The 22,187-nt window shown below is 48.5% G+C and overlaps 1 protein-coding gene across 1 annotated transcript; it reads right to left on the bottom strand.

Annotated features, from left to right (window-relative positions):
* Positions 1 to 4,433: 4,433 nt before the first annotated feature.
* Slc35f6 (solute carrier family 35 member F6) lies at positions 4,434 to 18,458 on the bottom strand. The gene is made up of 6 exons (XM_076832647.2): positions 18,296 to 18,458; positions 8,306 to 8,378; positions 7,530 to 7,701; positions 7,033 to 7,245; positions 6,190 to 6,300; positions 4,434 to 4,991 (listed from the first exon to the last, which is right to left on the bottom strand). The coding sequence occupies exons 1-6, from the start codon at positions 18,370 to 18,372 to the stop codon at positions 4,522 to 4,524; spliced, it is 1,116 nt and encodes a 371-aa protein (XP_076688762.1). The 5' UTR covers positions 18,373 to 18,458; the 3' UTR covers positions 4,434 to 4,521.
* Positions 18,459 to 22,187: the final 3,729 nt, after the last annotated feature.

Genomic DNA, 22,187 nt, shown 5'->3' with positions numbered 1-22,187 from the left:
AGGCACTGACAGTGCTGGTACCAGAGTCTTCTGGAGAGGCTCCATCACCTCCCCTTACAGCTTCCCAGGTTCATCACCTGCTCTGCCATGGTGTCTCTCTCCTAGCCCCCACCTCCTGCCTTGGGGGACAGAATGATTTCCAGGGAGGCAGAGGTGAGTAGGGGGAGGGCTGGTTGTAATGAAGCCTGTGAAGGAGCCAGAACAATCAGTAGCTGTTGGGAAATAAACCTATAAGCCAAGAGAGCGGATTGTTTGATAAAATTGAAGACGTGTGTCAATCATTTTTCTCCAAAGGACAGTGCAGGGGTTTGTGAGTTAAGCAATCTGTCCTGATGTTAGTAATAGTGTGTTTCATGAGTGCCAGGTCAGAGAGGAAAGGAGTCCTGGAACAGATCACAATTTTGGCCTGGACAGTGGGATAGGAAGCCAAGGTGGAGATGGGGACCAGGTAGCATGCGGGGCTCAGAAATGCTTCAGATTCTTCACCCCCAGCAACGAGTGCATCTTCCCTTTTTACTGCCTTTGGGAGAAACCCACCTTAAACTTGACTTTTACAGTATCTCCCTTATTGATTGTAGGTTGAAGGAGACACATTTGCTTTGAATTTTTCAGGGTGAGTACTGAAGAGGAAATTATAAAAAGAATACTGTGGGCAACATGGAAGGAAAATGAACCCAGAAGGAAAAACTGTTACATTGAGGCCTGTGCCCCACTCCTCATGGTTCTTGTGTGAAGATTAAGAGCAATGGTGGAGCTTCCTGATGAGTCCAAGACTGCAGGGTGAGTCCCAAGAAGTCCAAGGGGTAGCTGGACCTTTAGAGTCATCCCAGGCTCAGGGATGTGGAACCCTGGGTCAGCCCTTCTAAAATCCTACAGGAACAAGGGGGACACAAAAGCACAGAAGGCACAAGTCCTGACTTCCTGGGTCATCAGTTTTATCTCATGGCAACTGATTTAAAATTGTGTGTACACTAAAAGAAACACAAACATAGAGCACATCACAAATTTCACATTCACTTTTTAAAAATAAGGCAGTTTTAAAAAATAATTACAGGCTACATTGCCCTTCCAGACCATTCCTCCCAAACCCAGCTCCCACTTGTTCTCATCTAGGGTTAGGGCTATTTCAGGGGGAAAGATTAAGATTCACTGCCCTAGGGTGAGACTCAAATGCCCTGTGTCTTAAAAAATGAAAAGAAAAAAAAAAAAAGGGAAAAGAAAAAAATTGACAAGTGTTCCCAATGAAGAAAGATGGTTTATAAACTTTTACAGCTACACACAAAACCTCCTGCTAAATGGGTGCTGCAAGTATGTAGTCAGCAAAAGGCCAGAGGGGCACTTAGTCAAGGCAAAACCAAGAATAACAACCTACAAGTGTGCCAGGGAGGTGAACATGCTCAGGAATACAAAGAACCTACCCCTTTCCAAGGCAGCCAGTGCTTTAGAAGTTAACATTTGACTTCAAGGTCATTCGTCAAGGCTGGGCAGAGCTGAGAACATGAATGCACTGCTCCTCCCAGTGCTGTCTGCTTGTAAACTACAGTCTGTCATCTGTCCATTCTAATTTCAGGCTTAGGGCCTGCACCCTAATTTCTACTATGAAGGGTTCCCTTACATACTCAGAATGGTAGGCCACAACCAGATACTTCCTCAACCTTCCAGACTCAGCAGCAGAGTAGAGGATGACCAGGAGGACACTGCAAGGCCTCTCAAACCCATCTTCCAAAGCCCCTGTCCAGGTGAACAATCTCCAGGGGTTCGGGAGACACCTACCTTCAGCATAAATATTTCTCCAGGTTTCCTGTTTTAATCTATAATCGATGTGCACTTGATATTTCACAACTGTGTGCTGGAACGAAATGTTTCTGTCCCTCTGCATGAAGTTGGTTCTTCAGAGCCATTGTTGCAGCAGCCTGTGAAAGCACAGCCTTACTCTGTGTGCCATGGCAGGGGCAAGCATCCTTCAGTCTACTCTCTAAGGTAATGCTCCCGCCTTTCCTGTGAGATGGAGGCTGGCTTCCCACACCAGATGGAAGAAGCAGGCTCTCAGAGGGAAAGTGATTTGCCCAAGTTTGTGGGGAACTGGGGGTAGGGGGCTGGGGGAGCAGCTCCCTCCTCATGTTCTTCCACTCCTCACCACAAGCTCCTACTATAATCCCTCCACCCCTTCAAAGTTAAAAATCAATAGTCCCAGCCGGGTGCAATGTGGTGCATGCCTGTAATCCCAGCAACTCAGAAAGCTGAGGCAGGATGATCATGAGTTCAAAGCCAGCCTCAACACCTTACTGAGGCACTTAGCAACTCAGAGATACCCTGTCTCTAAATAAAATATAAAAATGGGAGCTGGCATTGTGGCTCAGTAGTAGTGCCTAGCATGCATGAGGCACTGGGTTCGATCCCTGGCACCACATAAAAATAAAGGTACTGTATCCATCTACAACAACAACAAAAAATTTTATATATATATATATGGGTTGGGAATGTGGCTCAGTGATTAGTCATCTCTGGTTTCAATCCCCAGTACCAAAACAAACAAACAAAAAAACCCAACAGCACCAAAACAAAAAAACAAAAAACCCCAACAGCCCCCTTGGGCAGCACTCAAATGAAGGCCAAGTGCTTCCCCTACACCCTCATAAGCAGTCTGCAGTTGAGCACTCTGGTGGGGCAGCCCACAGCAGGGTAGTAGTCCCAGAATCTAAGTGTTAGCTCTAGGCAACTCTATCTGTGGCAGAATGGGATAGGTAAAACCAGGAAATCTGGCTTTGCCTATAATTGGCTGTGACATAGGAAGTTCTTTTCACTTTCTGGGCTTTGGTATCTCCATCTAGACAATGAATAGGGGATTAGGTGATTTCTATGCTTTGGGTACATTAGAGCTTTCCACTCCAAGATTCTAGATTGCTACCCCCAGGACCCTCTTGTGCCCCTTCCCTTTTCTGAAAGAAAAAAAAAAGTTCAATACTGCTCATTTCCCCTTTTAAAAAATAAAATCCAAATCAACATTGTAAGGTGCTAGCTTTTTAGACGAGGCAGCTACAGTCTCCATCACCCTCTGTTCATTTCCTTCTTCCTGTGACATATTGGTTGAGAGAAGCAGAGGCCACTAGGACCTAGAGCTGGTGGACCCAAGAGGCCTCTGACACATCATGATAACTGGTTCAAATCAGACCCAACCTGAGGGTTTCGCTCATCAAAGGCCCCCTTCTGCACTAGCAGGCATTCAGCATTCAGTGTTTCATGTCTGAGTCACCTAGGAAAATGGTTTGAGGCACCACTCAACCATTCCAAAGAGCAATATTGGAATTAAGGGCTGCCTGCTTTCTGGGGGTCCTGATATCATACCTTTCTGCAGGTGGGGGTACCTGGGGGAAGCAGCCATAGAATTCTACCCCGATGACTCCATAGGGATCCCTATGGTAGGTGAGGCCTCAGGTCAGGAAGCAGAACTAGGCTAGAATACTGGCTCCATGGGGAAGCCACTTAGCCTTCTCTGGGCCAGATTTCTCCATTATGCCACCTCTGCAGGCTGTTACAACAAGTTAAGCACTCTGCATAGTGCCCAGGGTACTGGAATTACTTGGCAAATGCTTTACCCTGACGGGGGTTCTCTTCAAAGCTAGGCAGCTGGGGTGGGGTTGAGATGCAGATGTGCTCTAGGTCCCACCTGTGGCAGAGTTATGTACCTGCATAGCCTGGGGTTCCCCCACATCCTTGGTCAGAGCTGATGGCAGGAGAGTCCCTTTTTCAAACTTATAACTCTGGGCTTCAGTTTCCTCACATTTAAAACAAGTTCATAAAATGATGATCAAGGACTGCCTGGAATTCCCTTGTAGTCTTTCCCAGACAGCGAGGCCTGTGGAGTGTGAATGAGAACGAAACAGGCACAGGGAGGGGAGGTGTAAGGGGGCTGTTTCTCTTTCCTTGGGTTGGTCAAAATCAGAGGCCCACAAGATGCTGGGGCCAGAAGGCACCAAAGGCCACAGCATGGACACCAACTTTCCAGAGCTAACAGGTCAAGGAGCACATACTGAGTTTGCAGCAGTTTGGGATGAAACCCAGATCTCCAGACAGGTTAAAGGAATATCTTAAAAGTTACAGAAAATATAGTACTTAGTTCTGGTTTGAGCCAGCTCACTGGTTTCTCTTCTTCGAAGCTTATGATTCATAAGCTAGATAATCTATCATGACAATCTAGTTTATGATTTAGAAATACTATGGTTGTAAATTCCTGCCTTTTGAATTCATGATTTAGCTCTAGTACTGCTGGGAGGGCTGGGGTCAGTGACACTCAGGCCTGTGGGGACTGGGTCACACCATGCTGCAGGTAGTGGGGAGAAAAGGAGCTGGGTGTCCTTTTGCCTTCTATGGTAACAGCTGCCCTGGAGAGTCAGTAGGGAAGGGGCAGGGTAAGGCCTTGGGGACAGGGCTTTCAAGGCCCACCAGCCCATGTGGCCTCAGCCTCAGGGTGAAGAGGGTGAAGAGAGAACACTGGGTGGTAGCAGAGGCCCCGTGAGAGGCTCAGTTGGTTTCGTTGATGGGAGTCCGGTTGCCATCTAGCAGTCTTTCACGCTCGGCCTCTGGGGCAGGGCGCCAGCCCCTGGACAGGCAGGCCAGCAGTGGGCGGTGCAGCCCATTGTAGAGGGCAGTGCCTGTCAAGAGGATGAGGAAGCCAAGGATCTGCAGAGGGTGGAAGGTCTCCCATCCCAGGGCCAGGCTCAAGGCCCAGATAACCACGGTGCGCAAGCTGTCCAGCACCATGCGGGTGGTGGCACTCAATTCTTTAGTAACACTGATGCCTGCGAAGTTGAAGAAGGCAATGCTGCTGATGTTGCCCAGCAGAGCCAGGGCGATTAACGGTTGTTTGCCCAGCTGGCAGAAGGCATCCAGGGCATCCTCTAGTGTCCCCTTGGGGTTTCCACTGAAGGAGCCAGCAGGGATGTAGTACATGGGCACCAGGAGCAGGGAGAGGATCACAAAACCGAAGAGGCCTGAAGGGGTAAGGACGCACATCATAAACTCTGCCTTGCCCACTGCCTCCCAGTTTAGCCCACACGCACTGCCTTTTGGCTCATGTGGCCCATTCCTGGGATCTGCCCCTTCACCTCTCTTCAGGAACTTTGGGCCTATGCAGTAGGCTCTGGCTGCCCCCTCTCCACCTTAGTCCATTGGCATCTCATGGGACTGAGAGTGAAATACATCTTGTATTGTGATCTGGGATACATGTGCACAGGCACGCATGCGTGCACTCCCCAAACAACAGCTTTGCTATATACAATGCTCTCTGACATTTAAATTTGATTCTATTCATTTAAGAAAGAGCTGCTGGCTCCAACTCACTACACTGTTTTCACAAGTTTGAAAATACAGAGCTCCCTAATTTAGCATGTAATTGGTCTGTAGTAAAGAATTTGTGCCAGAATGTAAGCACTGCTTCATTCATAAAATCTTGCTAGAAAATAAACTGAGTGGAAACAAACAGTATACTTTGTGATGCAGCTGATCTACATTCTGCCATCAGATCCTCTGGCTCTCACTGGGCCAGACACAAATAACCTGACAGGTACTTGTCCATTGGCTACTCTGACAGCACAGCTCTAATCCATCTTGCTAATCTTGTATTTTTACAGCACAATTTTGGTAGTTGTCTTCCTGGCTCAAAAATCTTTGGTGGTTTCTCCTGCCTGTCATTTAGTTGCTTGACATGACATGACCCTGACTTACTTAATTTCCAATTATCCCCAACCTATACTGGGGAAACCTATATTGCACTCAAATCCAGCTCCCCAGCCCTTTGCCCTGTCTGGAGTTTTCAGCTCCTGCCTGTTGGAATCTGTGGCTCAAAAGCCACCTTCCCTGTCCCGAGAATCTTAGCCTTGCTCAGTGATTGAGACATCACTGAAACATCAGTGGGCCAAGCTCAGGCACGCTGGAGTCCCTTTTTTCCTGGTGGTCAGCTCCTCTAGGGAGGGCCTGCATCTTACTCATTTTTGTCCTTGACCTCCCCTTGCCTGACACAGCAGGCGTCAGAGGATCTGTCATCTCACATCTGGTGAGGGAGGAAGGTGTGAGAGCAGGAGGCTCATCCCTTCAGTGGTCAATAGCACCTGCCCTGTGATCCGCTTGTGCAGTTCATGCCCCATGCTGTCCCCTTCCAGCCACTCCTCCCAGGCCTGTGCCCACACGCACCCTCAGTGCCCACTGCCCGGAGTGGGTGCACATTGTGCTTGTAGACAAACTTCTCCTCTAGCACCATCTGGATGGCAACGATGACCTGGGCCATGATGATCAACAGGTCCCCTGTTGAAAGAAAGCCAGGTGAAACCAAGGCTGCTCCGGGGCTGGGTCAGGAGGTGATGACAGAAGGGCCCCAAGGACATGACATGCTAGCTCCTGACTTTGCAAGCCCAATATAGTTCACTAGGCTTAGTCATAACTACCTGTGCTTGATTCCCTGGCCCCTGATGGGCAGGATAGGCCAGCCAAGCAGGGCTGAGACTCCAGAAAGCCCAGAGACCTACCTGAGAGCTGCATCCCAGGAAAGCAGGTCTCTTATGGAGCAACAGGTTTGAGACAGCTGTTTCTGGCTTAATCCTGACTCTGAGTGACCCAGAGCAGACACTTCACTATAAAATGCGCCGTGATGGCTCGCTCTGGAGATGTGGCAGGGCTCCTGTGATGCGGATGGCACAGAGCTCAGTGTCGTGCTGGGCATGTGTAAGTGCTCAGTGAGAGGTCTCTGTTCCTGTCTCTGTTCCTGTCCCTGTCCAGCAGTTTGTGATTATGCATCACAGAACAGGACAGCCCCTTCCTTGGGTCTCTTGCTCCTCTTGTGTTACTTGCCACTCTTCCTTAGTGAATTATACCCCAATCCGGTCTCCTCCACACTGTCTGATCCCTTGAGAGCAGCTGTGTGCCCTTATCCAGTTCCTGCATATGGCAGAGCTTGTATAAGTCTGAGGGACAACCATGTTGGGCTCCCTGGGGAAGGTATGATAGGACAGAGGACCCCTATTACCCCCAAGGCCATACCTGTGATCACTTCGCTGAGCTTGTGCTGATTGTCTTGCTTGCTCAGAAGGTCAGCCAGGCCCACTACCACCAGTCCAGCGATGGTGGCCAGGATGCCCAGCCACTGGCTTGGCACCAGCCTTCGGCCCAGAAAGGCCACTGAGAACAGGCCTGTGAATATGATCACTGCACCCCGCAGCATCTGGAAGCTAGAGGCACTGGTCATGTTCAGGGCTAGACAAGGAGAGACAAGACTGTTAGCTCTTGAGGGCCAAGGCTGCCTGCCACTGAGGGGTTTTCAGGGCTGGAGAAAAGCTGAGCACATAGCAAGTGCTCAATAAATCTTGCTTTGTTGTGTGTGTGTGTGTGTGTGTGTGTGTAAACACACATGTGTGTGCACATGCAAGTGCATGTGAAAAGTTTGTGGCAGAACAGCAGGGTGGGGTGGGGGTGGCTATTTGACCAGGGACCCCTTCAGACCATAGCCTTCACTGAGATTTCTTGACCTGGCTACTCACCCACATACATGAGGCTGGTTCCTGTCATGTCACAGAGGGCTGGAGGCAGGAAAAGAAGGGGATTGAAGGGCTGCTGGGGATCCACACTGGAGACTGACTGCCCTGTGGCTCTGCACTGGAGCAGGTAGAAGGCAGCCAGGCAGGAGAACTCTCCCAAGAACATGCCCACTGCCTGCAGGGATGAGAACCCACAGACTTAGCACTGAAGGGAACTAGGAGACCACCAATAGCAGTATTGTTTTTTATGTAATCTTTCTTCAAATAGGAGATTACCTAGAACCCCAACCTGTCAAACCAATAAAAACAGCTGCTGTGGGGCTCTTAAAATACCCTAAGACTGTGGTAACCTGTGTGAAGATCATTCATCCAGGCCAACCCCTTGTGAAGTTCCAGGTGAAGAAACAGGCCCAGACAGGTTCAAAGACTGATGGAAGGCCACTAAGCAAACTGCTAACAGACTGGGGCTGAAATCGGAGTCTCCCAACCCCCAGTCCAATTTGGGGTATCTTCCAATAATGAGGTCTACCCTGACCCAGTGGTATTCTGGGCTTGGAAAACGGGCTTCTTTCCATGTGTTCTGACTGGACATGGTGAAGACTCATGTAGGCCTCCTATAGGACTGTGCCCTCTGCTTGCTTCCAGGGTTACCCTTAGATCCTGCCCCTGCTCTAAGGGAGGAAAAAGCAGGGGAGCTCCACCCCTAGGCCAGGAAACAGCCTAGCTTCAAGGGTGCTGGTCTGAGGCCTGGGAGATGGTGGGAGGGCCAGAGCCCGTACCTGGAGGAAGGGATGCTGGAAGCTGTGCTCTGCGGTCCCTCCGCAGCCCTCGGCTATGAAGTTGTCTGCCCACCTGCAGCAAAAAGGAAAGGTCAGACCCTGGTGGTATGGCAGGACTCTCTGCCAGCCTGATGCCTGTGGAGGGCCTTGTTCCTCCCAGGGCCAGGATGTCCAGACTGAGAGCCTCAGCCTCAGGTGGGACTCCCAAAGGGGCTGGTCTCCATAGAAAGTGGTCTTAACCATTTTCTCAACTTAGAAACATGGGGTTACAGTACCTATACCTTTGTAACTCCTAGAAATCAGATATTATCATGTTAGGGCTGCTGTACATATGGTGAAATATGATTTACATTCATTACTCATCAAAATAAATTATATCCATTACTTGAAATTTAATGTATTAAGGAAGTCAGGCCTAATCCAACATGATGAAGATTGGGGCCTACTTTTTCCTCTATTAAGCACAGGGTCTCTGGTCTAATTCCAAGGTCCTTGATCCACTTTTGAGTTGAGTTTTGTGCATGGCGAGAGATAGGGGTTTATTTTCATTTTACTGCATATGGATTTCCAGTTCTCCTAGCACCATTTGTTGAAGAGGCTATCTTTTCACTAATGTGTTTGGGTACTTCTGTCTAGTATGAGGTAACTGTATTTATGTGGTTCTGTCTCCTTGTCTTCTCTTCTGTACCATTGGTCTACATGTCTATTTTGGTGCCAATACTTTTTTGTTACAATAGCTTTGCAGTATAGTTTAAGGTCTGGTATTGTGATGCCTCCTGCTTCACTCTTCTTGCTAAGGATTGCTTTGGCTACTGGGTCTCTTTATTTTTTCAAATGAATTTCATGATTGCTTTTTCTATTTCTATAAGGAATGACATTGGGATTTTAATTGGAATCACATTGAATCTGTATAGTGCTTTGGGTAGTATGGCCATTTTGACAATATTAATTTTGCCTATCCAAGAGCATGGGAGATCTTTCCATCTTCTTCTAAGGTCTTCTTCAATTTCTTTCTTTAGTGTTCTGTAGTTTTCATTGTAGAGGTCTTTCACTTCTTTTATTGATTCCCAGGTATTTTATTTTTTGAGGCTATTGTGAATGGGGTAGTTTTTCTAATTTCACTTTCAGAGGATTCATCACTGATGTATAGAAATACACTTGATTTACAGGTATTGATTTTATATCCTGCTACTTTGCTGAATTCATTAATTAATTCTGGAAGTTTCCTGGTGCAGCTTTTTTGGTCCTCTAAGTATAGAATCATGTCATCAGCAAATAATGATAGTTGAGTTCTTCTTTTCCTATCTGTATCCCTTTAATTTCTTTTGTCTGTCTAATTGCTGTGGCTAGAGTTTCAAGGACTATGTTGAACAGAAGTGGTGAAAAAGGACATCCCTGTCTTGTTCTGGTTTTAGAGGGAATGCTTCCAATTTTTCTCCATTTAGAATGATATTGTCCTTGGGTTTAGCATAGATAGCTTTTACAATTTTGAGGTATGTTCCTATGATCCCTAGTTTTTCTAGTGTTGTGAACATGAAAGGGTGCTGTATTTTGCTTTCTCTGTATCAATTGATATAATTATGATTCTTATCTTTAAGTCTATTGATGTGATGAATTATATTTATTGATTTCAGTATGTTGAACCAACCTTGCATCCATGGAATGAACCCCGCTTGATTATGGTGCACTATTTTTTTAAAAATATGTTTTTGTATGTGATTTGCCAGTATTTTTACATCAATGTTCATCAGGGATAATGGTCTGAAATTTTCTTTCCTTGATGTGTCTCTACCTGCTTTTGGTATCAGGATGATACTAACTTTGTAGAATGAGTGTGGAAGGGTTCCTTCCTTTTCTATTTCACGGAATAATTTGAGGAGTATTGGTATTAATTCTTCTTTGTAGGTCTTGTAGAACTCAGCTCTGAATCTGTCTGGTCCCGGGTTTTTCTTGGTTGGTAGGCTTCTGATGGCATCTTCTATTTCCTTGCTTGAAATTGATCTGTTTAAATTGTGTATGTCCTCTTGACTCAGTTTGGGTTGATCATATGCCTCTAGAAATTTGTTGGTGTCTTCAAGGTTTTCTGTATTACTGGAGTATAAATTTTCAAACTAGTTTCTAATTGCCTTTTATATTTCAATAGTGCCTGTTGTGATATTTCCTTTTTCATCCCAAATTTTAGTAATTTGAGTTTTCTCTCTCCTTCTTTTTGTTAGGATAGCCAAGGGTTTGTCAATTTTATTTGTTTTTTTCAAAGAGCCAGCTTTTTGTTTTGTCAATTTTTTGAATGGAAATTTAATGTATCAAGGAACATATGTATTACTATATTGTGAATTTGCTTTTTAATGTTTGACAAGTTTGTCAATATAATTTGATCCTTGGTCTCTCATTTGCACATTTTAAAACATTATTATGAAGAGGTCTATAGGCTATGCCAGGCTGTCAAGGGACTCATGGGACACAAAGCCTCTGGTCTCAAGGGATACTCCAGCCCTGGGAGATGACCACCAGATCATCACCAAAAAGCCTGAATGGCCTGAAATGTAGTCATAAAGCTGACCCTAAAGCAGGGGATACATGCATTGCAGTCATGGAGTAATGTCCCAGAGAGCACCGTGGTGGACAGGAGAACTGATCATAGCACTCTTCCCCACTGAGCCCAGAATCCTTCAAAGCATAGGCTTTGGGTAGCTACCATGGCCATTCTGAACTGTCTGCCATCTTTGTAAGAAAGCGCTCTCTCCTGAATTTCATTTTTGTTGGGTGGTTATCTAGTCTAATCTTTCATTAGAAAGCCTTTCAGATATCTGAAGAGTTTCCGACCTGAATCTCATGGCTAAACAGCCCCACTCCTTCTGAACCTTTTGCTCTGCTAGCTGCTATCTTCTGGAAGTGTATTGGCAGCCCAGGCCCAGAGCCAAACATGTGCTTTGGCCCAGTCAGAGACTGGCAAAAGTGCAACCCCTTCCTTGTGTTGGACATACTTGGTCCATTTGCACAGCTCAGCCCACACCAGGCAGATCACTTGCTGACTCCAGTCAACACAGACTTTGGAACTGTTTCCTGTGAGCCATGATCTTCTCTCACCAGAGCACCCCACATGCAGACAGCAGTCTCTAAGATGTAAGGCTAGGGACCTCCCTCCCTCCTGCAGTGTTGGGGATGTAACCCAGGGCCTCACTCGTGCTAGGCAAGTGCTCTAATACTGAACTATGCTCCCAGCCCTGGGAACTTCTTTCTGTTACATGCTTTTCCCTGAAATATACTTCTAGAGTTGCACATCATAGTGAACCCTACTCTTGGCTTACCTGTAACAAGTCTGAGATCCTGAAGGGAGGGGCAGCCTTTTGCTTCCTGTGCCTCCCCAAAAAGTGCCATAGGGCCTGGGTTTGGCAAAGATCCTGCCCAGCAGCCCTGGTTTCTCTGTCCCTGGAGCATGATGCCTGGACAGTGGGGCATGACGCAATGGGGAGGCCACTGGATAGTGGTGCCTCCTGGTTAGGGAACACAGGGGAACTGTGGGCTGAAAGACAGACATCTGAGGGAATAACCACAGCTACTTAGAGATCTGAACACACTTCAGGATGAGGGAAGGAAACAGGACAGTAGCAAACCTCATCCAGTAGGAGACTCACCTGCTTCAGAAGGTATAGAGAGAGAGGGGCAGTTAGGAGGGTTTGTGATTCTTGGGAACAGGGTTGGGGTGGTGGTTGAAGGAGAGATAAGGGGAGTGGGAAAATTCTGACATGACTGGTTAGAAAGCAGAGAGAAGCCTGGAGCCCTACATATGCCAGGGGTCCAACTGTAACCAGTTCTAACACCACTGGGGCAAAGAAAGACCTCACTACAGAGCAGAAACCCCTTTTCTCTGGGAGTTTTCTTCTGCCTGATCTGCTACTGGTTCTGGGTCTTGGGTCCCCAGGCAGGACAGGACATGGCAGGTGAGTGGGGGCCACAGACAGACTATATGGCTTACCCAGATAGACCTGGGAAAGCCTGGGGGAGGCAACTGAGTGAAAGAGAGGAGAAAAGAAGAAGCACACCCAGGCTCAGTTTTACCAAGTGTGCAGAATAGACTCCCTGAACAAGGGAACAAGCCAGAGAGGGGAACTGGCAGGGTTGGAGCCGGGGGTCCTCTAGTAGGGACAAGAGAGGTGCCACCAAGTTCATCAAGGCCAACCAGAAGCCTAGGGCAAAAATTTGGGGGTGGGATGAAAGCCACTTTCTCATCCTGGTGCCACCCAAAGAAGTTCCCCCAGAACAGCAATGGTGCCACCACCTAGAACTCAGCCTGTGCTACTGCCTATGTAGTTTCCAGTAACAACTCACATCCATAGAACATTTGGATTCCACATTCACTGTAGGCTGAGGGTGAGCTCAGTTCTTCCACATCTCTATTTTATTCATTTATTTTTATGTGGTGCTGAGGATTGAACCCAGGGCCTCACACATGCTAGGCGAGTGCTCTACCATTGAGCCACAACCCCAGCCCCCTCTTCCACACCTCTAAAATCCCTGGTCCTGGCACACTATTATGCAGAAGTTTGACATTTGTGGTTTAATGAATGATATTTCCAGGCCTTGCTGGCAGAAAGATCAAGTGCTGCAGCCCAGAGGCCATGTCCCTAATGAGTCCCACTTCCCACCAGAGCTGAGTGGAACAAGCTGGCCAGAGGGGGAAACCTCTTCTGCGGCCTGTCCTTTGTCAGGGGTGGGGTGCTTCATGGAATGCTGGCGGTGAGGCGCTAAGCTTCCTTCTCCCCACGGTTGTCTGGGCTTTCTCTGAAAGGTAGGTCTGCCTGGACAGGCTGGCCTGGCAGGGTTCCCAACAGGGAAATGGAATCACTTTGTATCCAAGAGCCCAGCAGCCCAAGGGATTGGGTGTCAGCAGCACAGGCTGCCCTACCTTGTCTGTCTCTTCAGGATAAAGTAGGGACACTCAGGCCTGCGGGCACTTTAGGGAGTCAGGCTTTGGCTCATTGCTCAGGCTCAGGAGGACCCCAGGTCTCACAGACGAGAGCCCAAATTTAGCCTCAGTGTGTCTGGGGATGACAGCTGTGACTCCAAAGGTGGAAGAGCACTTTGCTGTTTGTTGACGTTCATAAATGTTTTGTTCGATGGGCCATGCACTGAAAACTGATTTTGTGCTGGGCCTGTGCCAAGCATCTCTTGTAGGCTGTCCTGGTTAAGCTTCACAAGGATCCTCATTTTAAAGGGGGACTCCAAGGCTCAGGTGCAGAGAACAGTTCAGGTTTTTAGAGGTAACAGCCTGCAGAGCTGAGGTCAAACCCTGTTTGAACTCACACTCAGGAGAGGCAGCAGCTTACACAGAAGGCTGTCTTGACTTGCATAGGCTGGATAGGTTTCAGGGACAATCAGGAAACACTGATGAACGGGTAAGGCACTGAACAGCATAAGTTCTATAAGACCTCGCCCGGACAGGTATTCAGTACAGACCATTTTCTGTTTCTTCTCCCTCTTCACTCACTGAGCAGGAGCCCCCTCCCTTTGTGCTGGGGTCAGTGTGGTTCCAGTTTTGCCCTGGCCTGAAAGCTTCTGGAAGAGTCCATGCTCCGGAACCTACCCTACGTTGAGGAAGTGGCAGCTGGAAGGGCCTAAGGCTACTGCCCCTGCAGCTCCACAGAGCCACAAAACGTGGCTCTCACATGAGGAACTGAGGGCTAGAGAGGGCTTGAGGGTCACAGGGCTCATTATGTGCTGAGTCAGGGTAATACCCAGGAATGATGACACCAGGTCTATGGCCCATCCCCAAGCTTTGAAGTTCTCCTATGATCTTCTTACTTTAGACTCTTCCTGTTCCCCTGTTGGGGTGAGGAGAGGGTCAGCCCTGCAGATAGGTCTCTATTCTCTGAAGATGCTCTATTCTGGGGGACAGGCTGAGGCCCCATGAGGAAGCACCCTCTGCTGGCAGAGGCTGGCTCCTTTTAGGGGGTTCCTGAGTGTGATGGGCAGGCTAGGAAGTGGGCAACCCTTGCTGGTGGTGACTCAGTCCCTGGTGGGCCCTGCCCACACTCATAGCTCAGTGCTTCGGGTCAGGGTGGCAGGCACAGACTGAGGAAGTGGCTGATGTGGTTGGCCCTGGCTGATTGACTGTGTGTCCATTCCTGCAGAATCTCTGCCATTTCTTCCAGCATCCCCAGCTTGTCAAGCCCAGTGAGTCAGCGTCTTCCTCTTGCCAAGAGATTTACTGAAGGGAGACCTACAGAAGAACCAGGCCTTCTCCACTCTCTAGGGTATTCCGGAAGAAGGCCCTGGCTTAGGAGATGATAAATGACAATGAGCCCTCTCATTTCTATGGAAGAAAAACTTTCCTCAGTAGATCCTAGTGTCTGGAAAGGAGGCAGATCAGGAATTTTCATGTCCACTTTACAGATGAAGGGATCGAGAGGCCTCAAAGAGGCTGAATGACTCATCTTAATCCTACGGCTTCCAAGCCTCATGCTCATTCCACTATATACCCTGCCCTCCCAACTTGAGGCCTCCTCGAGCTCGCCCTGCAACTCTCTGAAGCAATTCTCCCAAGCCAGTTCATGAAGGGTGGGGGCAGGTACCAAGGGCAAAGTTGGAGCTGTCACAGAATTGACAATGCTGCTGCTCTCTAATAGAGGCTGGTGTTACCAGGCAGGGTCCCTGGCCCAGAGATAGAGGAGTCTCAGACCCACATGCCCTCCCTGGCTGGGCATGCCCAGAGCCTGCAGAAGCTGAGGAAGGAGCTGCACCTCTCTTGGTGTTTGCTTGGCCCTGGCTCTTCAGATGTGGATCCTAAGCCAGATTCAAGAGAACAGGGCTCTGAAATGGGTGTGAGCTCAGACAGGCAGAACAGGGCTCTACATGGTATCGGATCAGGTAGACAGAAAGGGTTTGGTCTCAAGGAGATGATCAGCAGAAGGTGCTGATGAGAAAAGAGCCATAGAAGGAGAAGCAGCTACTTCCCAGAGAGGCCCTTTGCCAACACCCAGGGAGGGGCCAAAGGGCCCGCCTGACTGGTAGCTTTTCCTCCCAGGGCACGTGACATCTCCCAGCAGCCTTCCAAAACTTGCTGAGTGGGCAGAGGAGAGTGCCCTGTGGTAACAGCACAGCAGGTGGCACGTGCTCACTCAGGGAGGGAAGCACCCAAGCTCCTTTTTCAGGCTGAGTCACCGCAAGGACTGCCTGAGGCTTTCTGTCTGGACCTTGAGTGTCCCCTGGCACCAGGGGCAAGGCAATCAGGATGTTGGCAGAGACTTGCTGCCCAGGCACAAGGGGAAGGCACCCTGAGGACTGGGAAGGAGATGTCACTTACAGGATTATACCTTCTTTGGATACAGGCTCATCTGTCCCTATCTAGGGAAATGAGAGAGGAGAGCTGAAGGGGTGGGACTTTTGAGCCACTTCAGTCCTAACAAATAGGACTGGACTAAAGTCCTGAGGCTGGGTGACAGCTCCCATTCTGACACCAACCAGCCCGACTCACCACCTCACCAGCACCTTCTGCTGATCTTTGAAACCATTCTCTCTGAAACTTCTCTTGGGGTATCTCCTGTAAATTGTGGCGATCAGATCAGATGATTTCTAACATTCTAAACACTCTCTCCCCCAGAATGATGAGAGAAGTCCCCAGTCTCTGCACCCCTCTACCCATAGGTGGTTAAGAGAATGGATTCTAGAGCCACACTACTTTGACTCAAATATAAACCCTGCCACTTGGTAGATGAATTGAACTTGGCAAGTAATTTAATCTTTTTGTACCTCAGTTTACTTCATTGGGGATAATAAGTTTATCTACCTCATTGGGTGATTACAAGAATTCACTCAGTTCACATGAAAGGTGACAAGAGCAGGGCCTAGCACTTGGCAGGGCTGGGTACACTCTTTGTACTTGTTGGGTATGCTGACTATGATCTGCACCTGATGGGAATGTGATTTTGTATCAATGATTCACACCAGGGAGTACAAACTGCTCTTCTTCCTTATTCTTTCTAAGAGCATCCGTCTCACAGTCTGGCCTTAAATACTATTTAAGTTCCAACTCTAGGGCCAGTTTCAGGATAGAGACTCCTGAGAGGCCCCACACCAGGTTATAGGGTAGAGGCAAGACAAAAGGCTTCATCCTATAACAGACTTGGGAGCCTCCTTCCTGTCTCTCAGGTAGCCTCCAAGGGTGAGGCCCCCTGGGACTGAGGATCCCCTGGGTCCCTACCTGACCAGTTTGGAGCTTTTAAAGAAGCCAAGTCGGCATAATGGCCATTTATACTCTCCTTGGGGACAGCAGTCATGAAAGACTTATAGCAACTTTCTGAGCACTTGAGTGAGGTTTTGGATGGTCTAACAGCTGGATGGAAGTCTTGTTCTGTTATGTCAGCTACGGACAGGGGAGTCCTCAGGCTGGGGCCCTTTACACCTCAGAGGAGTAAACTCCAGGAGGTTGCAGTGCCCAGGAGGCCAGAAGTTTACCATAAGTCAATAGTCGGTCAGAGATGAACTAGAGAGACAGAAGTGTGCCATCCTTCAGCAGAAGAGGGGGATACTGTACTGCCATGTGTCTCCCTCATCTCAGATTGTGAGCATTTCAAAGCCGGGGACCTTTTCTTGGCCTCTTTCCCTCCTATACTGTAGGTAACCTATATTCCTCTGACAGAAGTGAATACTGCTCTCCCAGGTTCTCTTCTGAAACACCTTGTGGCACTAATGAAGTATGTGAGATACAAATGTCTCAGCAATTATTAAGAAACAGTCATGCCCTCAGAAGGCTCACAGCCAGTTTCTCAAAGTGTGGAACCCAACAGAAAACCCAGAGGACTTGGAGCACATCTCAGAGGGCAGGAAAGCTTCCATTGGGAATTGCTACATTGATGCTCTTGGCTCTGGAGCCTGGCAGGGCCCAGGTGGAAGTGAGGTCTGACTGGGAGAGGACCACTGTCCACTATTCTTCATGTACAGTGCATGATCCTGGCCAGGAACAGCTGAACTGAACTGGAATCAGTTCAAGCAAAGGCCAAGCCCCATGATTTGGGGCTTTTAGATGGTGAACAGAAAGGAGAAGGAAGGCCCTGCCCTGCAGTGGGGCAGAGAAAGTGGCTACCACGGGAAGGAATGGCTTTTCTGCCCATGACAGAGAGGAAGCTATGCTGACTCCTCAGCGTCGTGGTGACCCTGTGCTCTCAGTCCCCAAACTCCTGAGAGAGTACCACAGCTGAAATGCCCACCTGCCCTCCCTGTCTGGATTAAGAACACTTATCTTCCTTCCAGGCAGAAACCCTTGATCCTGTGGCTTCTTCATTCTGCACTGGTCTCTACCGCCTGCCCCTTCCTTTCCTGCCTCACTATCATCTCCTTGTCTCGAAGCAGCAGCCATAGAATGGTATTCCCTGCCCCAAACAATCTTCAATTGACCCCCCCGGGTTAATCATATCACTTCATTCGTTTTTCTATCATACCACTTTCAACATGTCTTTCCGCAGCTCAACAGTCCATCTCTGATTATGGGGGTAAAAATCCAGCCTAAGCATTTGGTGTTGGATCTGGACTTTCTGTTCCCCGCCTCCAAGTCTCGGTCACACAGAACCCCACCTAAAAGTCAAGGTGCAGCTCTAATCCTTCCTCCACTAGCGGCCGGTGGACACCCACTTCTCTGCTGCCTCTCATTAGTCACTCGGCCTGACCTGCCACGACAATAACTCGCGTGCCCAAGTCCTGGAGCCTCCTCCGCAGGCCCCCAGCTCCTGGAGGGCGGTGCTCGGCTCGGGCTCGGACTCGGACTCGGACTCGGGCTCCGGCTCCGACCACAGCTCTGGGAAGCAGCGGAGAGGAACTGGTCCAAACTCCGGTTTTAAGATGAGGAAACTGAAACGCGGAGACAAGATGTGACCCCGAGCCTCGCACCCTTGGGTGGTCCATAAACTGGGCGAACCCATAGCAACAACTGGGAGGACGGGTGGGGAAGCGCGCGCAGGCCCAGAAGGGCCCCCGCCGGGCCGGGCCCAGACTCACTTTGCCGACAGCGTGTTGATGGAGCCAGTGACGAGCATGAGGCCGGCCAGGAACAGCTGGTACTTGGTCCAGGCCATGGTAGCAGACAAGGGAACCCACCGGAGTGAGCAGCTCTCACCCGGTCACCCGGGGGTCTCGGGGTTTGAGCGCTTCCGGTCCGACCGTCACGTGATCCGCACAGGCCCCGCCCCGCTCCCGCTTTCCCCGCCCCCAGGAGCACGCAGAGCCTAAGGCGCTCGGCTGAGTAGGCTGCCGACTAGCTGGTTCGCACGGGGTGACTCTGGCGAGCCGGCGCCCAGGCTCAGCCCACCTCCTTGGTTTTCGATGTTGGGGATCTCAGCCTCACGCACGCTAGGCAAGCGTGAGCTACACCCCAGTCCCGTGGCCTCCCCATTTGTAACAGGAGGCCGATGGTAGGATGCATTATCGTGGGTATTTGAGCGTTTCGTAAACCATTTGGAGAGGTTGGGCTGAAGGATGTCCAGAGACTAGTCGCGAGGTGGAAATGTCCAGCGTGGGAATTTCCTCTCTCTAGGGTACCCAGGGAACTCCAGGGAGGCCTCGAGGTGTCCCTGGGGATCCCAGCCCGCTCACACCTTCCAGCAAAGCAGCGTAGGAATCTAGTTCCAGCTGCCAAGGAGAATATTTTACAGCGAAAACTAAATTGAGAGAGACCGAGTGAATTGTTTAAAATGGTTTTTGTTGGTGGTGCGGGTGTGTGTGTAGGTGGGTGGGGCGTTGGGCTCAGATTCTTTAGTCTCCCCCAATCCATGCCTTCTGTACAATCGCTGCACCAAGCCTGGTTACTGCTCTTTCTTGAACCATCTAGACAATGCTCAGAGACATCCAGGTAGGAAGACCTTCCTAGGTTTGTTTGCAGAGAAATTCCAGCCTTTAAAACCCGACTCTTGTCTTCAGCCACCTGCTGTCCACTTTCCTCTTTCTCAAAGCTGTAGTCTACATCCCATGCCTGATGTACTGGAGGCAAACCCCCTTGGAGGACTGTTTTGACCCAGCACACTCATTTTCCCCATTTCTGCAAACCTTGTTACTGGCCTTACAGTGGTAGGACCTCTTTCCTTCCTACCCTAAGACTTCCTCGAACTTGTGCACCTGGTCAATAGAGTCTCAAAAACTGTCAAGCATCTGCACCAGACCTCTTGTACAGGAAGCCCCGATGCAGAGAGTGTTATAAGTGGGGTTTTGGACCAAATGTAGGAGGTGACCGGATAGAGGGAATTGTGCGTTTGATGGCTCAAAGGCATGAGTGAGTTTGGAAGTGTGTCTGGGACCTGCAGACAATTCTAGAACTTTTCTTCACTGAATTCTGCTCTCTCAGGAAGATAGGAGACCTGGAGGAGGTTTCTTCTGAGTTTCTTGTCCCCAAGAAACTTTGTGTGATTTCAAAGGCATTCATTTGTTTATCCAAAAATATTTGCTGAGAAACTGGGATAGTAGGATGAATGAAAAACAACTTCTGTCCCAAGGGACAGACTGGGGCAGCCCCACACCAGCTGGCTCACACAGTGGGGCTGTGAACCTTTCCCCCCACATATATCCAGATCAAGGGCACTGTTCTGAAGTAAACAATATCTAATGATATTTGTTTCACCAGCCCGACATGATGTCATTAGAAGCAATCTCTGTCTCTATAGTCACATCATAAAATTAATTTTAATTTATCACAGTGTCTTTAATGATCCACCAAACAGCTGTCTCTGGATTCTGGGACATAGGAGGATTTATTGGTAAATACTTATTGTGCCCTCTAAGTATAAAGCCCAGAGCCAGGTATAGGGTCCTGAAGAATAGCCAGCAGATTGCTGCTCTCTGGGACTTAGGGATTTAGCAGAGGACTGGGTGAGCTCCCATTAATCACACAGCCTTGTGACAAAGTGTAAGGGACAGAGGAGTTGGGGGAGGGAAACAAGGGGTAACAGTGGCAATCAAAACTATCTCCTATCAGGTGTTTCCTAGTCTGTGTTAGCCCTGTGCCAAGACCTTGACCTCTGTGGCTTCAGTATTCCGGGCAGCTGTTACCAAACTATACCTGTTTTGCCAATCACTGAAACAGTGATTTTTCAGGGGAGAATGAATTTATTCACAAGGCAGCCAAACTGAAGGTAGGAGACCCAAGCATCAAACCCACCTCCTGGAGGTTAGGGTCTGGGGGTATTTTGAGGAAAGAGTAGCAGATGATCTGAGGCATGGGGAAAGATGATTGGAGATGGGGTCATCAGTGGTCCTCACATACTTAATGAAACTTCATTGCTCCTCATGGGACACATGTTCAGAAAATGGTGGCATTAACGTGACCTGAGGGTGGAAGTTTTGGCCTTCTGACCTCAAAAGTGCTTCCTGTGCTTTGCGTTGAGCTTAATACTGTCTTCTGGCCTTGTCTCCCAAAGTGGGGACATTTTGAACAAATTTGCATGCCACCTTCAAAGAGCCTATAATTTTCAGAATCAAATAAAACGCTCACTGCAAGCCCTGCTTTTGTATTCAAAGCTTACTCCCTGCCAGCTCTTGACATGTCTGAAAGATAGAACATTTTCCCAATCAATTTAATCACATTAGGAGAGAATTACTTTACCCTGGGAAGGACAGAGATACTTGTGCAGTCAGACCAGGTGAGACACGATTTTGTTTTGTTTTAAACATGTTTTTGCTGAATATTCTTGGGCTCCTGTGTAGCCTGTCCCCTGGCTAGGATGTGACCCTCTCTTGGGCAGGACCTGAGTCTCCCTTGATCCTCTCCCCGAAGGCTGGCATTGAAGGGTGGCACTTTGAGAATGTGCTGGAAAGGGCAGCAAGGGGCTTAGGAGGAAGAGAGCTAGCTGCGTTAGGTCCTGGGAGAGAAACTGAGATGTGAATCAAGCCTGACAAAAGTAGACTGTGTGGATCATCTGCACTGGCATAAAGGCAGGGGGGCAGTGGATAAGGGCTCACCAGCTCCTGGCTGACTTTACAGCTGGTTTCTATGGTGACCAGAGATGATTAGATTAGAAATCACCAGCTCCTTCCAGCTTCAGGCCCTCATAAGGTCATTTCCAAAGCTCCTCGCTTTTCTTTCTTATCATTTTTGTTCCTAGACCCTCCTCCCCTCTCTTCCCAATCAGCTCGGATCACTAGCTTTGGGGCAGATCAGTGGATTCTGGAAACTGGTGTTTGGCTCCAGCAGGATCAAGGCAGATCCAGATAAAACATTGTCTCCCAGTTAAATTTGATTTCAGATAAACAATGCATCATTTTATAGCAGAGTCATCTGTTACTTAATGACAGGGACACATTCTGAAAAGCTGGTGATCTGGTCCAGGTGTGAACATCATAGACTGCTTACACAAACTAAGGTGCCTGCCCTGCCACTGGGTGATATAATTTTGTGGGACACTGAAAGGTCGTTATGTGGCATTTGACTATATAGCTATGAACCCAATATTGCTTGGAGCACACTTATCGTAAAATGTGATTCACTATTGATCTGAAATTCAAATTTCACTGGGCACGCTGTATTTCATTTCCCAGCCTGGCAAACCCTGCTGGGTTATGTGCGTTGAATTACCATAGCATATCCCATAAAGATGTACAAATACTATGTCTCAGAAAAGAGGGTTTAGAAGTATTTGGGAGGAACTGATCATGATCTGGACAGTAAGTTATTGCTTATTTTATTAATCTATTTAGTTTCTTATTATTTTCATAGCAAATTACCACAATATAATGACTTAGAACAGTACAAATTTATTTCCATACAGCCCTGGAACACTGAAGTCTGAAATACAGACACTCGACTAGAGTCAAGGTCTAGGCAGAACTGTGCTCCTTGTAGAGGCTCCAGGGGAGAATCTGTTTCCTTGCCTTTTCAAGGTGATTTTTCTTTTTCTTTTTGCAG

Source organism: Callospermophilus lateralis, chromosome 14 (genome assembly GCF_048772815.1).
Source record: "Callospermophilus lateralis isolate mCalLat2 chromosome 14, mCalLat2.hap1, whole genome shotgun sequence".
NCBI lineage: Eukaryota > Metazoa > Chordata > Mammalia > Rodentia > Sciuridae > Callospermophilus > Callospermophilus lateralis.
Note: the sequence above shows the minus strand (reverse complement) of the source record. Positions and strands in the feature narration are given on the sequence as shown.

What these genes read in the sequence shown, in the direction of transcription:
- Slc35f6 (XM_076832647.2), bottom strand. Translation starts at nt 18,372, where the DNA reads ATGGCCTGGACCAAGTACCAGCTGTTCCTGGCCGGCCTCATGCTCGTC. An exon ending in TCCAGCATCCCTTCCTCCAG is followed by an intron (nt 7,702 to 8,305) that starts GTACGGGCTCTG and finishes TCATCCCTGCAG; the next exon opens with GCAGTGGGCATGTTCTTGGG. An exon ending in CCGGGCAGTGGGCACTGAGG is followed by an intron (nt 4,992 to 6,189) that starts GTGCGTGTGGGC and finishes TTACCCCTTCAG; the next exon opens with GCCTCTTCGGTTTTGTGATC.